This window comes from Esox lucius, chromosome 1 (assembly GCF_011004845.1).
Source record: "Esox lucius isolate fEsoLuc1 chromosome 1, fEsoLuc1.pri, whole genome shotgun sequence".
NCBI classification, from domain to species: domain Eukaryota; kingdom Metazoa; phylum Chordata; class Actinopteri; order Esociformes; family Esocidae; genus Esox; species Esox lucius.
Window position 1 is genome coordinate 845,466 of NC_047569.1, and position 14,160 is coordinate 859,625.

The following is a 14,160-nucleotide window of genomic DNA, read 5'->3' on the forward strand; positions in this document are numbered from 1 at the left end:
TTCTTCACAACGATGCGATAAAGCGAATGCAATGTTGCTCTGATTCTCCGGCCAATCTCCTGCTCCATTGTCCCCTCACTCGCGAACAAGACCCTGAGATACTTGAACTGCTTTACTTGGGGTAACACCTCATTCCCTACCCGGAGGAGGCACTCCATCGGTTTCCTGCTGAGATCCATGGCCTCAGATTTAGAGGTGCTAATAAATTCTTAACATAAAACAAATTCAGGTGCTGGTCATAAAATTAGAATATCATCAAAAAGTTGATTTATTTCAGTAATTCTATTCAAGAAGTGAAACGTATATTATATTTATTCATTACACACACTGATATATTTCAAATATTTTTCTTTTAATTGTGATGATTATAACTGACAACTAATGAAAATCCCAAATTCAGTGTCTCAGAACATTTGAATATTACTTAAGACCTATACAAAAAAAGGATTTTTAGAAATGTTGGCCGACTGAAAAGTATGAACATGAAAAGTATGAGCATGTACAGCACTCAATACTTAGTTGGGGCTCCTTTTGCCTGAATTACTGCAGCAATGTGGTGTGGCATGGAGTCGATCTGTCTGTGGCACTGCTCAGGTGTTATGAGAGCCCAGGTTGCTCTGATAGTGGCCTTCAGCTCTTCTGCATTGTTGGGTCTGGTGTATCGCATCTTCCTCTTCACAATACCCCATAGATTTTCTATAGGGTTAAGGTCAGGCGGGTTTGCTGGCCAATTAAGAACAGGGATACCATGGTCCTTAAACCAGGTACTGGTAGCTTTGGCACTGTGTGCAGGTGCCAAGTCCTGTTGGAAAATGAAATCTGCATCTCCATAAAGTTGGTCAGCAGCAAGAACTACTCTAAAACTTCCTGGTAGACGGCTGCGTTGACCTTGGACCTCAGAAAACACAGTGGACCAACACCAGCAGATGACATGCCACCCCAAAGCATCACTGACTATGGAAACTTTACACTGGACTTCAAGCAATGTGGATTCTGTGCCTCTCTTCCTCCAGACTTTGAGACCTTGATTTCCAAAAGAAATGCAAAATGTACTTTCATCAGAGAACATAACTCAGCAGCAGTCCAGTCCTTTTTGTCTTTAGCCCAGGCGAGACGCTTCTGACGCTGTGTCTTGTTCAAGAGAGGCTTGACACACAGAATGCGACAGCTGAAACCCATGTCTTGCATACGTCTGTGCGTAGTGGTTCTGGAAGCACTGACTCCAGCTGCAGTCCACTCTTTGTGAATCTCCCCCACATTTTTGAATGGGTTTTGTTTCACAATCCTCTCCAGGGTGCGGTTATCCCTATTGCTTGTACACTTTTTTTCTACCACATCCCTTCCTTCCCTTCGCCTCTCTATTAATGTGCTTAGACACAGAGCTCTGTGAACAGCCAGCCTCTTTAGCAATGACCTTTTGTCTTGCCCTCCTTGTGCATGGTGTCAATGGTCATCTTTTGGACAGCTGTCAAGTCTGCAGTCTTCCCCATGATTGTGTTGCCTACAGAACTAGACTGAGAGATCATTTAAAGGCCTTTGCAGGTGCTTTGGGTTAATTAGCGGATTAGAGTGTGGCACCAGGTGTCTTCAATATTGAACCTTTTCACAATATTCAGATTTTCTGAGATACTTAATTTGGAGTTTTCATTAGTTGTCAGTTATCATCAAAATTAAAAGAAATAAACACTTGAATTATATCAGTTTATGTGGAATGAATGTATACATGATACAAGTTTCACTTTTTGAATGGAATTACTGAAATAAATCAACTTTTTGATGATAGTCTAATTTTATGACCAGCACCTGTATATTTCTCATGTGTTCTACAATTTTTGATATCCCTTCATTTAATATTTTGTGCAACCCGACTTTACCAAAATTACAGTTCTGAGTCTTCTCATGTAATGAGGTTGGAGAACACATGATAAGGCATCTGGGACCGTTCCTCCATACAGAACCTTTTCAGATCTTTCAGAATCTGAGTTCTGTTTTTTTGTTGGTTTCTTCAGCTCATCTCACAGGATTTCTTTGGGGTTTAGGTCTGGGGACTTGGATGGCCATGGCAAAACCTTGATTCTGTGGTCAGTGAACCATTTTAATAATTTTGAGGTGTGCTTTGGATCCTTGTCCTGCTGGAAGATCCAACCATGGCCCAGTTTAATCTGTGTGGCAGAGGCAGTCAGGTTTTGATTTAATATCTGCTGTACACCCTTTTCACTCACGACTGTGACTGAGGTGGAGCGTGTATCGCATCGCATCATCTTCCGCTTAATCCGGGGCCGGGTCGCGGGGGCAGCAGTCTAAGCAGGGATGCCCAGACTTCCCTCTCCCCAGACACTTCCTCCAGCTCTTCCGGGGGGACACCGAGGCGTTCCCAGGCCAGCCGGGAGACATAGTCCCTCCAGCGTGTCCTAGGTCTTCCCCGGGGTCTCTTCCCGGTGGGACGGGACCGGAACACCTTCCCAGGAAGGCGTTCCGGAGGCATCCGAAACAGATGCCCAAGCCACCTCAGCTGACCCCTCTCGATGTGGAGGAGCAGCGGCTCTACTCTGAGCTCCTCCCGGGTGACCGAGCTTCTCACCCTATCTCTAAGGGATCGCCCAGCCACCCTGCGGAGAAAGCTCATTTTGGCCGCCTGTATCCGGGATCTTGTCCTTTCGGTCATGACCCAAAGCTCATGACCATAGGTGAGAGTAGGAACGTAGATTGACCGGTAAATCGAGAGCTTCGCCTTACGGCTCAGCTCTTTCTTCACCACGACAGACCGATACATCGACCGCATTACTGCAGAAGCTGCACCGATCCGTCTGTCAATCTCCCGTTCCATCCTTCCCTCACTCGTGAACAGGACCCCTAGATACTTAAACTCCTCCACTTGAGGCAGGCACTCTCCACCAACCTGAAGTGGGCAAGCCACCCTTTTCCGACTGATGACCATGGCCTTGGATTTGGAGGTACTGATTTTCATCCCCACCGCTTCACACTCTGCTGCAAACCGTCCAAGTGCATGCTGAAGGTCCTGGCTTGAAGGGGCCAACACGACAACATCATCCGCAAAGAGCAGAGACGAAATCGTGTGGTCCCCAAACCTGACACCCTCCGGCCCCTGGCTGCGCCTAGAAATTCTGTCCATAAAAATTACGAACAGAACCGGTGACAAAGGGCAGCCCTGCCGGAGTCCAACATGCACAGGGAACAAGTCTGACTTACTGCCGGCAATGCGGACCAAGCTCCTGCTTCGGTCGTACAGGGACCTGACAGCCCTTAGCAAAGGACCCAGGACCCCATATTCCCGAAGCACCCTCCACAGGATGCCACGAGGGACACAGTCGAATGCCTTCTCCAAATCCACAAAACACATGTGGACTGGTTGGGCAAACTCCCATGAACCCTCCATCACCCTGTAGAGGGTATAGAGCTGATCCAGTGTTCCGCGGCCTGGACGAAAACCACACTGTTCCTCCTGAATCCGAGGTTCTACTATCGGCCGTATTCTCCTCTCCAGAACCCTGGCATAGACTTTCCCGGGGAGGCTGAGAAGTGTGATCCCCCTATAGTTGGAACACACCCTCCGGTCCCCCTTCTTATAAAGAGGGACCACCACCCCGGTCTGCCATCCCAGAGGCACTGTCCCCGACTGCCACGCGATGTTGCACAGGCGTGTCAGCCAAGACAGCCCCACAACATCCAGAGACTTGAGGTACTCAGGGCGGATCTCATCCCACAAGCCAACCAGGCCTGATAGGACTCCTTCTTCAGCTTGACGGCATCCCTTACTTCCGGTGTCCACCACCGGGTTCGGGGATTGCCGCCTCGACAGGCACCGGAGACCTTACGGCCACAGCTCCGAGCGGCCGCTTCGACAATGGCGGTGGAGAACATGGTCCACTCGGACTCAATATCTCCAACCTCCCTCGGGATCCAGTCGAAGCTCTGCCGGAGGTGGGAGTTAAAGATCTCTCTGACAGGAGACTCGGCCAGACGTTCCCAGCAGACCCTTACAGTACACTTGGGCCTGCCGAGTCTGTCCAGCTTTCTCCCCCGCCATCGGATCCAACTCACCACCAGGTGGTGATCAGTTGACAGCTCCGCCCCTCTCTTCACCCGAGTGTCCAAGACATACGGCCGCAGGTCAGATGAGACGACAACAAAGTCGATCATCGACCTGCGGCCTAGGGTGTCCTGGTGCCACGTGCACTGATGGACACCCTTATGCTTGAACATGGTGTTCGTTATGGACAAACTGTGACTAGCACAGAAGTCCAATAACTGAACACCACTCGGGTTCAGATCAGGGGGGCCGTTCCTCCCAATCACGCCCCTCCAGGTGTCACTGTCGTTGCCCACGTGGGCGTTGAAGTCCCCCAGTAGAACAATAGAGTCCCCAGTCGGAGCACTTTCCAGCACCCCTCCCAGAGACTCCAAGAAGGTCGGGTACTCTGCACTGCCGTTCGGCCCGTAGGCACAAACAACAGTGAGAGACCTATCCCCGACCCGTAGGCGCAGGGAAACGACCCTCTCGTTCACCGGGGTAGACTCCAACACATGGCGGCAGAGCTGGGGAGCTATAAGCAAACCCACACCAGCCCGCCGCCTCTCACCATGGGCAACTCCAGAGTGGTGAAGAGTCCATCCTCTCTCAAGGAGTGTGGTTCCAGAGCCCAAGCCGTGCGTAGAGGTGATCCCGACTACCTCTAATCGGGACCTCTCAACCTCACGCACTAGCTCAGGCTCCTTCCCCGCCAGCGAGGTGACATTCCACGTCCCTAGAGCTAGTTTCCGTGTCCAGAGATCGGGTTGTCTAGGCCCCTGCCTTCGACTGCCGCCCGATCCTCTTCGCACCGGCCCCTTATGGTCCCTCCTGTGGGTGGTGAGCCCACGGGAGGGCGGCCCCACGTCGCCCGTTCGGGCTGAGCCCGGCCGGGCCCCATGGGGGAAGGCCCGGCCACCAGGCGCTCGCATACGAGCCCCAACCCCGGGCCTGGCTCCAGGGTGGGGCCCCGTCTGCGCCATACCGGGCGACGTCACGGTACTCAATATTTTTTTCATCATTAAGGGGGGTTTGCGTGTATCCCGCTTCAAATTCCTGGGTGTATCCAGCTTCACATCTCCAAGGACTCTCAACACCTCAGCCCTGGTCAAAAAGGTGCAGCAGTGCCTGTACTTTTTGACGTAGCTGAAGAAACCCTGTCTGTCCTCCAAGATCCTTGTGAACTTATTTTGCTGCACAATCGAGAGCATTCTGGCTAACTGAACCAATGTGTGGTTTAGTGGTTGCTCCAAAGCCGACCGGAAGGCCCTGCAACAGATGGTAACAACCGCCCAGCAGATCACTGTTGCCCAGCTTTCAGCCATTGTAGACCTCCAGCACAAGCGGTGTCTGCGCAGGGTGCACAAGATCATCATGCCACAAACTGTTTGCCCTCCTACCATCAGGCACAGTTACAGGTCTCTTTGTTCCCGCATCAGCAGGCTCAGGAACAGTTTCTTTCCTGATTTTTGCAGCCCAAGAAAAAAAATGTGCACATACAGTTGTGTTCAAAAGTTTGCAGACCCTTGGAGTATTGGTAATATATGTAAAAAACATGACAACAAAGAAAAGAATGAACTGACCCCTGTTCAAAAGTCTGCATACCCTTAGTTCTTAATACTGTGTATTGCCCCCATTAGCATCAATGACGGCGTGCAGTCCATTGTAATAGTTGTCTATTAGGCCCAGGTGGTATAGCTGCTCATTCGTCTTGGCAAAATGCCTCCAGATCATGCAAAGTCTTTGGTCGTCTTGCTTGATCTGCACTTTTGAGATCTCCCCAGAGTGGCTAGATGATCTTAAGGTCAGGAGACTGTGATGGCCACTCAAGAACCTTTTCTGCTGTAACCACTGGAGGGTGAACTTGGCTTTGTGCTTAGGGTCATTGTCGTGCTGGAAAGTCCAAGAGCGTCCCATGCGCAGCTTTCGTGCAGAAGAATGCAAATTTTCTGCCAGTATTTTCCGATGACATGCTGCATTCATCTTGCCATAAATTTAAATATATTTAGAGCTCACCCCCCCCCCCCACTCACTGTGGGGATGGTATTCTGTTCAATAAAGGCTGTGATCATAAAGCTTTATTTTGATCTCGTCACGCCAAAATACAGTGTGCCAGAAGCTGTGAGGTGTTGTCGGGTGTATTGTAACCAGGCTTTTTGTAGCTTTGGCGCAGTAAACGTTTCTTTCTGGCAACTCGACCATGCAGCTCATTTTTGTCAAGTATCGTCGTATTGTGCTCCTTGAAACAACCACGCCGTCTTTTCCCAGAGCAGCCTGTATTTCCCCTGAGGTTACCTGTGTTTTTTTTTTTTTGTATCCTGTACAATTCTTCTGGCAGTTTTGTCTGAAATCTTTCTTGGTCTTTCTGACCTTTTGGCTTAGTATCAAGAGATCCCTGAATTTTCAAGTGATTGAACAGGACTGAGTAGCATTTGCAAGGCTTTGGATATCTTTTTTTATCCTTTTCCATTTTTAAAGTTCCATTACCTTGTTACACAGGTCTTTTGACGGTTCTTTTCTGCTCCCCCAGGCCTGCTTTGTGTAGCCATGTGAGAGCTAACAAACCCATTGACTATTTATACACAGATACTAATTGCAAATGAACACAGGTGTGGGAAATTCACCTTTGACTGCCATTTTCACCTGTTTTTTCCCTTTGTGTCTCTGTATCAAGGCCAAACAGTCTTGGGTATGTAAACTTTTGATCATGGTCATATAGGGTGATTTCTGTTATCATTATTCTTTAAAAAGGAGCCAAACAACGTTGATAATAAATAGCTTCATTTGATCACTATCCTTTTTTTTTGCATGTTCAGTCATATTTTCAAAATCTGTGCCAAAAGTGCATCATTTCTGCCAGGTTATGCAAATTTATGAGCACAGCTGTAATATCTGTATTCTCTGGTCTTTTCCATGGTGATGGATGACTATGGGAATGTGTGTCATCACATATTTATCCTGCAGTGAAATAGGAAGTCATGGCTTACCACTTAAGTGTTCTTAATCACTCAGGTGAATTTTAAAAGGTAAAATATGAAGGGGCTGCCAATGATTGGGGCATTTTTGGAAACTTTTTTCAATTATTTTACTTCAATCAAAATGAATGATTAAATAACTTCTTTTGACTTTCAATAGTTTTACTTCACTTTAAAGGTTATAAATTGTTAATATTTTGAATAAAGGTCAAGAGGAGAATTTTTTTTGTTTTTCACAGCCCTTTCATATTTGCTAAGGGTGCCAGTATTAGTGGAGGGGCATGTAGCTAGACATGCTTTAAACTCACCCAAGAGCAATGGCATTTTTACGTGACCTGTATCCCTTCTAGTCATGACAATTGAAAAGACTTGAGTGTGTCAGTTTAGCGTAAGCTGTATCCAATCTGTTTTGCAGTATTTTGTGGCCTCAATAGTATTTTTACCCCCTCAAAATAGTATTTTTTCCCCTGAAATTAGTGTTTTGTTTTGTTCCTCTGGTACAAATATGATTATCTTGAGATTTAATTTCAAATGATATACCTAACATGGTGACATCACTCTTTTATACTTGGGTTAAAAGTTATGAGCTAGGTTTATGTTCCAGTCTGCCCTGACTAACTGCAGAATGTATTTAACAGAAAGGCATGGCTTAAAGATTTGAGGTCCAGACAAACAGTGCTGGATCCGCAGGTTAGCGGATCAGTGTTATAATCTTTAATTATTCTGAAATTCTGCCTAGTAACTATTCATCATTCAGTAGCATAATGGTTAGAGACATGGACTTACTTGCACATCTTCTTCGATTGGAATCCCTAGCAGCCTGCTTTTCTTGTTACTTGACACTTGAAGTTGATGAGATCAGTTGCCTCATGCTGTTATCTTTGTCTCTACTGCACAGGCTTCTGCAGAGTGGTTATGTGAGTGTTTTCAGGCCAGAGAGGTGGTTGCCTTCTGCAGTCTCCTGAACCCGGACTTTCAACCACTGTGTGGAGAGCTGGACTTGGTGGGCTACATCATCTTGATCACAGAAAGACAAGGTACACATAAGCATACACCACTTTAAATAAATGTTGGCACCAAAAATGACATTTCATTTTTGCAATTTTTTAAAATTGTTTACTTCTCAATTTGGTTGTTGAACAGTTTCTATTAATCTGACAATGACTCTCCACCAGCAGTATTTGAAAACGGACATCTAGTTTAATGTTGGAAGTTTTTCCGACTGCATGGTGTAGTAGTTTCAGCTGACCTGAAAAAGGTTCAGCTTTGTGTCTGGTTTAAAAGCTGAGCTGGCCTGCCCACTAAAATAAATGTATAAAATTGCTATTATAACTACAGAAAATTAAACTATTCATTATTTTAATTGTTTAACCGTTAAACGGTGCTGTTAAACAATTAAAATAATGAATTGCTTATCTTGTTTAAACTCCTTTTATGTTTAGGCTAAAATGTGGTTAGAATTGGGATCAGGTGGGGACTTGGGAACGTTGGCTTTTCTGATGGATGGTTGGCCACAACTAAATACATTTGAGGTCAGAAGTTTACATACACCTTGCCAAAAACATTTAAACTCTGTTGTTCACAATTCCTGATATTTAATCCTAGTAAGAATTCCCTGTCTTAGGTCAGTTAGAAATCTAATTGCCCAGACTGATTTTTACTGTCCCGAACTGAATTTTAAAAACAAAACACAATAGAATTATATTTTACAGATAGATATTGTTTGTAAATACCAAATCAGAATATTGATTTGCATATGATACATGGACTTTCCCTCTTCACAACATGGTAGGTGGTTGTAATAACTTTCAATTTGGTTACACGCCATCTCATTCGTTTGGAGCAGGCAGACGTTCATTGGGGATCTCATCGCTGCTTTTTGCAGATGATGTGGTCCTGATGGCATCAACAGTCTGTGACCTTCAGCACTCACTGGACCGGTTCGCAGCCGAGTGCGAAGTGGTTGGGATGAGGATTAGCACCTCTAAATCTGAGGCCATGGTTCTCAGCAGGAAACCGATGGAGTGCCTCTTCCGGGTAGGGAATGAGGTGTTACCCCAAGTAAAGGAGTTCAAGTATCTCAGGGTCTTGTTCGCGAGTGAGGGGACAATGGAGCGGGAGATTGGCCGGAGAATCGGAGCAGCGGGGGCGATATTGCATTCGCTTTACTGCACCGTTGTGAAGAAAAGAGAGCTGAGCCGGAAGACAAAGCTCTCGATATACCGGTCAATTTTCGTTCCTACCCTCACCTATGGTCATGAAGGCTGGGTCATGACCGAAAGAACTAGATCGCAAGTACAAGCGGCTAAAAAGGGTTTTCTCAGAAGGGTGGCTGGCTTCTCCCTTAGGGATAGGGTGAGAAGCTCAGCCATCCGTGAGGAACTCTGATTAGAGCCGCTGCTCCTTTGCATCGAAAGGAGCCAGTTGAGGTGGTTTGGGCGTCTGGTAAGGATGCCCCCAAGACGTCTCCCTAGGGAGGTGTTCCAGGCACGTCCAGCAGGGAGGAGACCTTGGGGTAGGCCCAGGACTAGGTGAAGAGATTATATTTTGACACTGGCCTGGGAACGCCTCGGGATCCCCCAGTCAGAGCTGGAAAATGTGTCTTGGGAAAGGGAAGTTTGGGGTCCCCTGCTGGAGCTGCTGCCCCAGCGACCAGATACGGATTAGCGGATGGAGATGAGATGAGACGTTCATTGGTGCAGCTCGTTTGGCCTCAATACATGCCACATGCTGCAATCAATCAAATGTATTTATAAAGCCCTTTTTACAACAGCAGTTTTCACAAAGTGCTTTACTGAGACACCTCGCCTTAAACTCCAAGGAGCAAACCACAATAGTGTTGGATTTCAATGGCTAGGAAAAACTCCCTAAGAATGCAGAATTTTAGGGAGAAACCTAGAGAGGACCCAGGCTCAGAGGGGTGACCAGTCCTCTTCTGGCTGTGCCGGGTGAGATATTAAGAGTCCAATTAGAATAATAAATACATTTCTCTGGGCTAAATCCAGAGCCTATTTGATTCTAGACTAGATCAAAAGTATGACCAGGTGGACAGGGACAGCAACGGGCCCCCCAAACCAGGTACTCCGCAGGTGTGGACCAGGACCTCATCATCTCCTAAAATTTAAAACTGGAGGAGACTGAGAAAAGTTAAAGGGCTTTCCTCATATCCCCCAGCAACGTAATATAGCAGCGTAACACTTTGGAACTGAGACTGCAGGGACTTAAGAGCATGTTTTCTGTAGATGTTCGGTCACTTTTTAAAATGACCCTGCCTTATCGGCTGTCGTTGGGAATGCATTGCGTACGGAAACTGCTACTTCCACTTTTTTCCTTGGCAGATTTCTTTTGATGTCAACAAAAAGGCACTGAGTTTGAAGATAGGCCTTGAAATACATTGACAGGTTCACCTCCAATGGACTCTAATGATGTCAATTTGAAATTACTTAGAACTTGAATAATAAGGATTGACCTTCAGAACAGTTTAACCAGTAAACACAAAGGCTTTAACTGTGTAAAATTCTGAAAAGTACATTCTTAGCAAAACCTCAAGCAACCTTATATCATCATTTTAATAAATAAAAATAAATAAAAAATAACTTAGGCAGCAGTGTGTAATTTTGGAAACTTAAGCTATGCAAAATTGTTGCATAGATCAACTTTTAGCTCTGTATTATATTTATTTAGAGAAATTAAAACTACATACTGAAAAAACTGCTACATAAGAATTACTTCTGAGTGTCAAGATTGTTTAAAAACACATCATGTTCTGATGTGAGTGAACTCCACTGTGCAGTCACAATATCGATTCTAGAGATCAGAGTATCGATACCATATTGTGAAAAGAAAAATTGCAATTCTACATTAAATTATTGTATCTGCACAGCACTATTGGGAACATCCTCCCAGATGTTCAATTGGCTTCAAATGTGGACTTTTGCTGAGCCACTCAAGGACATTCACAGACTTGTCCCTCCAGTCAAGTTGTAGAGAACTCTAGGATGATCAAAGGACACATGATGCATCTAAGCTCAATTTGGAATGTCTTCATAATAGGTCTGATTATGTAAGGACATGAAAAAGTTCAGGTTTGCAATTTCAGTTAATTGGCACACACTTCAAAATATTTTTTCTCTTTGTAGTTATGGGGATTGTTAGCAATTTCATTATTCTTCAAGTGGTGCAAAATACCTACAAATTGCTTGTGATAATCCTATTTTCAACAAATGCAAATTCAGTCATTCAAAATTAAGTACAAACAATATGGAAATAATAAATATGATAATATAAACATATTTTCGTTCTGTAATTGTACATTATAGACTCAACATATGTAGTAAATAAGGTATTATTTTAGCAACTAATCTTACAGAGTGTAATTACAAAACAAACATGGCAAGCCTAGTTCAGCAAGCCTGATATCCACCAAAATGGTTTTATTTTAGTCTTCCAATTACATAGCTACAGCAGGTTGTAACTAGCGAAGCTTTTGTCTGTCCTGAATACATCCTGAGGCATAATATGTTTCAATGACGGGAGGCGAATGTGGGACCGGTTGTTCCGTAGTCCACGTCTCTAACCACTACGTTATTTAACAAGGGTCAGTCTGTCAGTCAGTGACATTTGCTCTTCTAGGCCGGCTCTGCTTACGCAGTCCGGCAAAAATAGGGCACATGACTAGAGGGGGGAGAAGTGTACGAACGAGAGAACAGGCAAGCCTTGTTCTGCCAGGCCGTGATCAAAAGGAAGGAATGTTGTTGCCCTTGCTGGAACCGATCCGCTGTGTCCTATGCGACAGACTGTTTCTTTAACCACAACGCTATTTTAAACAGCGGTTGTTGTTGCATGTGATACCTGTGTAGAGATGTGGTGTCTGTTTACTTGCATTGTCAAACCAATTAGCCGATGATGGTGATGATCAGGTCCCGGTCCCCAACATGACAGTCCAAGTCTCTTACTACTACACTATATAGGGGAAGGTTAGCAAATAGCTATAAAGTATCTATAATGAAAACAATGACTCAAATCACTCCATGACTGGTTTGTTTCTTTAGAAAACAAATAGACACTTCAATAGCTCGCCACTATGCCATTTGAACTATGCTATGTAAATAAAAAATGAGAGCAATATGTTAGTCGCTGGTGCAGTTCGTCCATCGTAATATAACTCAAAGTGCTAGTCTATCCTGAACAAATCCTAATGTCTAATTTGTTTAGGTCCATGGTGAGGATCAAACCCCAGTCGCCTGCGTAACAGTCCGCACCTCCCACAAGTTTGATTGGCCTGATGGGTACTTTTTACCTACCGTATGGTCAAAGATGCATCTTTTCATTTGGTCTGCGTCTAACAAATGTTCTTTGTGATCCAGACACCTAAAAGTTAGATTTGTCCATAACACTTTTTCCAATCTTCCTCTGTCCAGTGTGTGTGTGTGTGTGTGTGTGTGTGTGTGTGTGTGTGTGTGTGTGTGTGTGTTATTTTGCCCATTTTAATCTTTTTTTATTGGCCAGTCTGAGAGATGTTTTTTTGTAACTCTGCCTAGAAGGCCAGCATCCAGGAGTCACCTCTTCACGGTTGACATTGAGACTGTTGTTTTGTGGGTACTATGCAATGAAGCTGCCAGTTGAGGTCCTGTGGGGCGTCTGTTTCCCAAACTGGACACATGTATTAGTCCTCTTACTCACCCGTGCACCGGGGCCTCCCACTCCTTTTTCTATTCTTGTTAGAGCCAGTTTGCTCTTCTGTTAAGGGAGTAGTACACAGCGTTGTGAGATGTTCAGTCTCTTGGCAATTTCACGCATGGAATAGCCTTCATTTTTCTGAAAAGAAAATTACTGATGAGTTCCAAAATGAGGTTCTTTTTTTCTGGCCATTTTTAGCCTGTAATCGAACCCACAATTGCTGATGCTCCAAATACTCAACTAGTCGAAAAAAGGCTTATTTATTGCTTCTTTAATCAGCACAACAGTTTTCAGCAGTGCTAACATCTGCAAAGGGTTCTCTAATGATCACTTAGCATTTTAAAGTGATAAACACAACATGCTGTTGGAACACAGATGATGGTTGCTGATAATGGGTCTCTGTACATTTATGTAGATATTCCATTAGGAATCAGCTGTTTCCAACTAATATTAATAATGTCTACTCTGTGTTTCTGATCAATTTGATGTTATTTAATGTACAAAAAAATTGCCTTTTGAAAACAAGGACATTTCTATGTGACCCCAAACCTTTGAACGGTTTATGTATATACACTGCACAGAAAAATTAAGGGAGCACATAATCATCACAGTATAACACCAAGTCATTTAAACTTCAGGCATATACATTTGTCCAGTTAGAAAGCATAAGCGATTGTTAATAGATATCTCTTGTTTTGGTGCAAATGAACGTGACAACCGGTGCACTGGATAGGCAACAGCAAGACAACCCAAAAAAAAGGGAATAGTTTTGCCGGTGGTGGCCACAGACAATTTCTCCCTCTTTATCTTTCCTGACAGATTCTTCTCTAGTTTTGTGTTTTGCTAGTGTCCTTGTCACTACTGGTAGCATGAGGCGGTAGCTGCAGCCCATTCAGTTTGCACAGGGGGTCCAGTTCCTCCAGGATGGCACATTCGTACATGCCGTTGCAAGAATGTTTGCTGTGTCTCCTAGTACAGTCTCAAGAGCATGGAGGAGATGCCAGGATACGGGCCATTACACGAGGAGAGCTGGACAGGGCCGTTGAAGGGCATCAACCCAGCAGCAGGACCGGTATCTGCTCCTTTGTGTAAGGAGGTACAGGAGGAGCACTGCCAGAGTGGTCACACACCTCCACGTGCTAGCCAACGTCAGACGCATCATCAGACCTTACTCTGGTGCAGTGTGCCCTGGGTTCCTCCTGGTGCAAGACAAGGCCTCATGTGGCCAGAGTATGTAGGCGGGTCCTGGATGACGAAGGCATTGATGCCATTGACCGGCCCTCACGTTCCCCAGACCTGAATCCAATCGAAAACCACTGGTACATTATGTATCAGTGCATCTGACTCCGCTAAGTAACGCTACAGACTCTCCAGGAGCTTGTTGACACCCTGATCCAGGTCTGTGATGAGATCCCCCAGGACACCATCCGCTGCCTCATCAGGAGCATTCCCAGAAGTTGTTGGAAGTGCATACAG

The 14,160-nt window shown here is 45.2% G+C and overlaps 1 protein-coding gene across 11 annotated transcripts in view; it reads left to right on the plus strand.

Annotated features, from left to right (window-relative positions):
• Window positions 1–14,160, plus strand: part of brca2 (BRCA2 DNA repair associated) — a 69,160-nt gene that overhangs the window by 52,269 nt on the left and 2,731 nt on the right. For 10 of the 11 annotated variants that reach the window (XM_020047982.2, XM_034288072.1, XM_020047975.2 and 7 more), the window contains one exon: window positions 7,904–8,042. In XM_020047982.2, the coding sequence (XP_019903541.2) occupies window positions 7,904–8,042 (139 nt within the window). Of the gene's footprint in view, window positions 1–7,903; window positions 8,043–14,160 lie in introns of those variants that run through there. The other variant, XM_020047998.2, reaches the window with a different exon arrangement.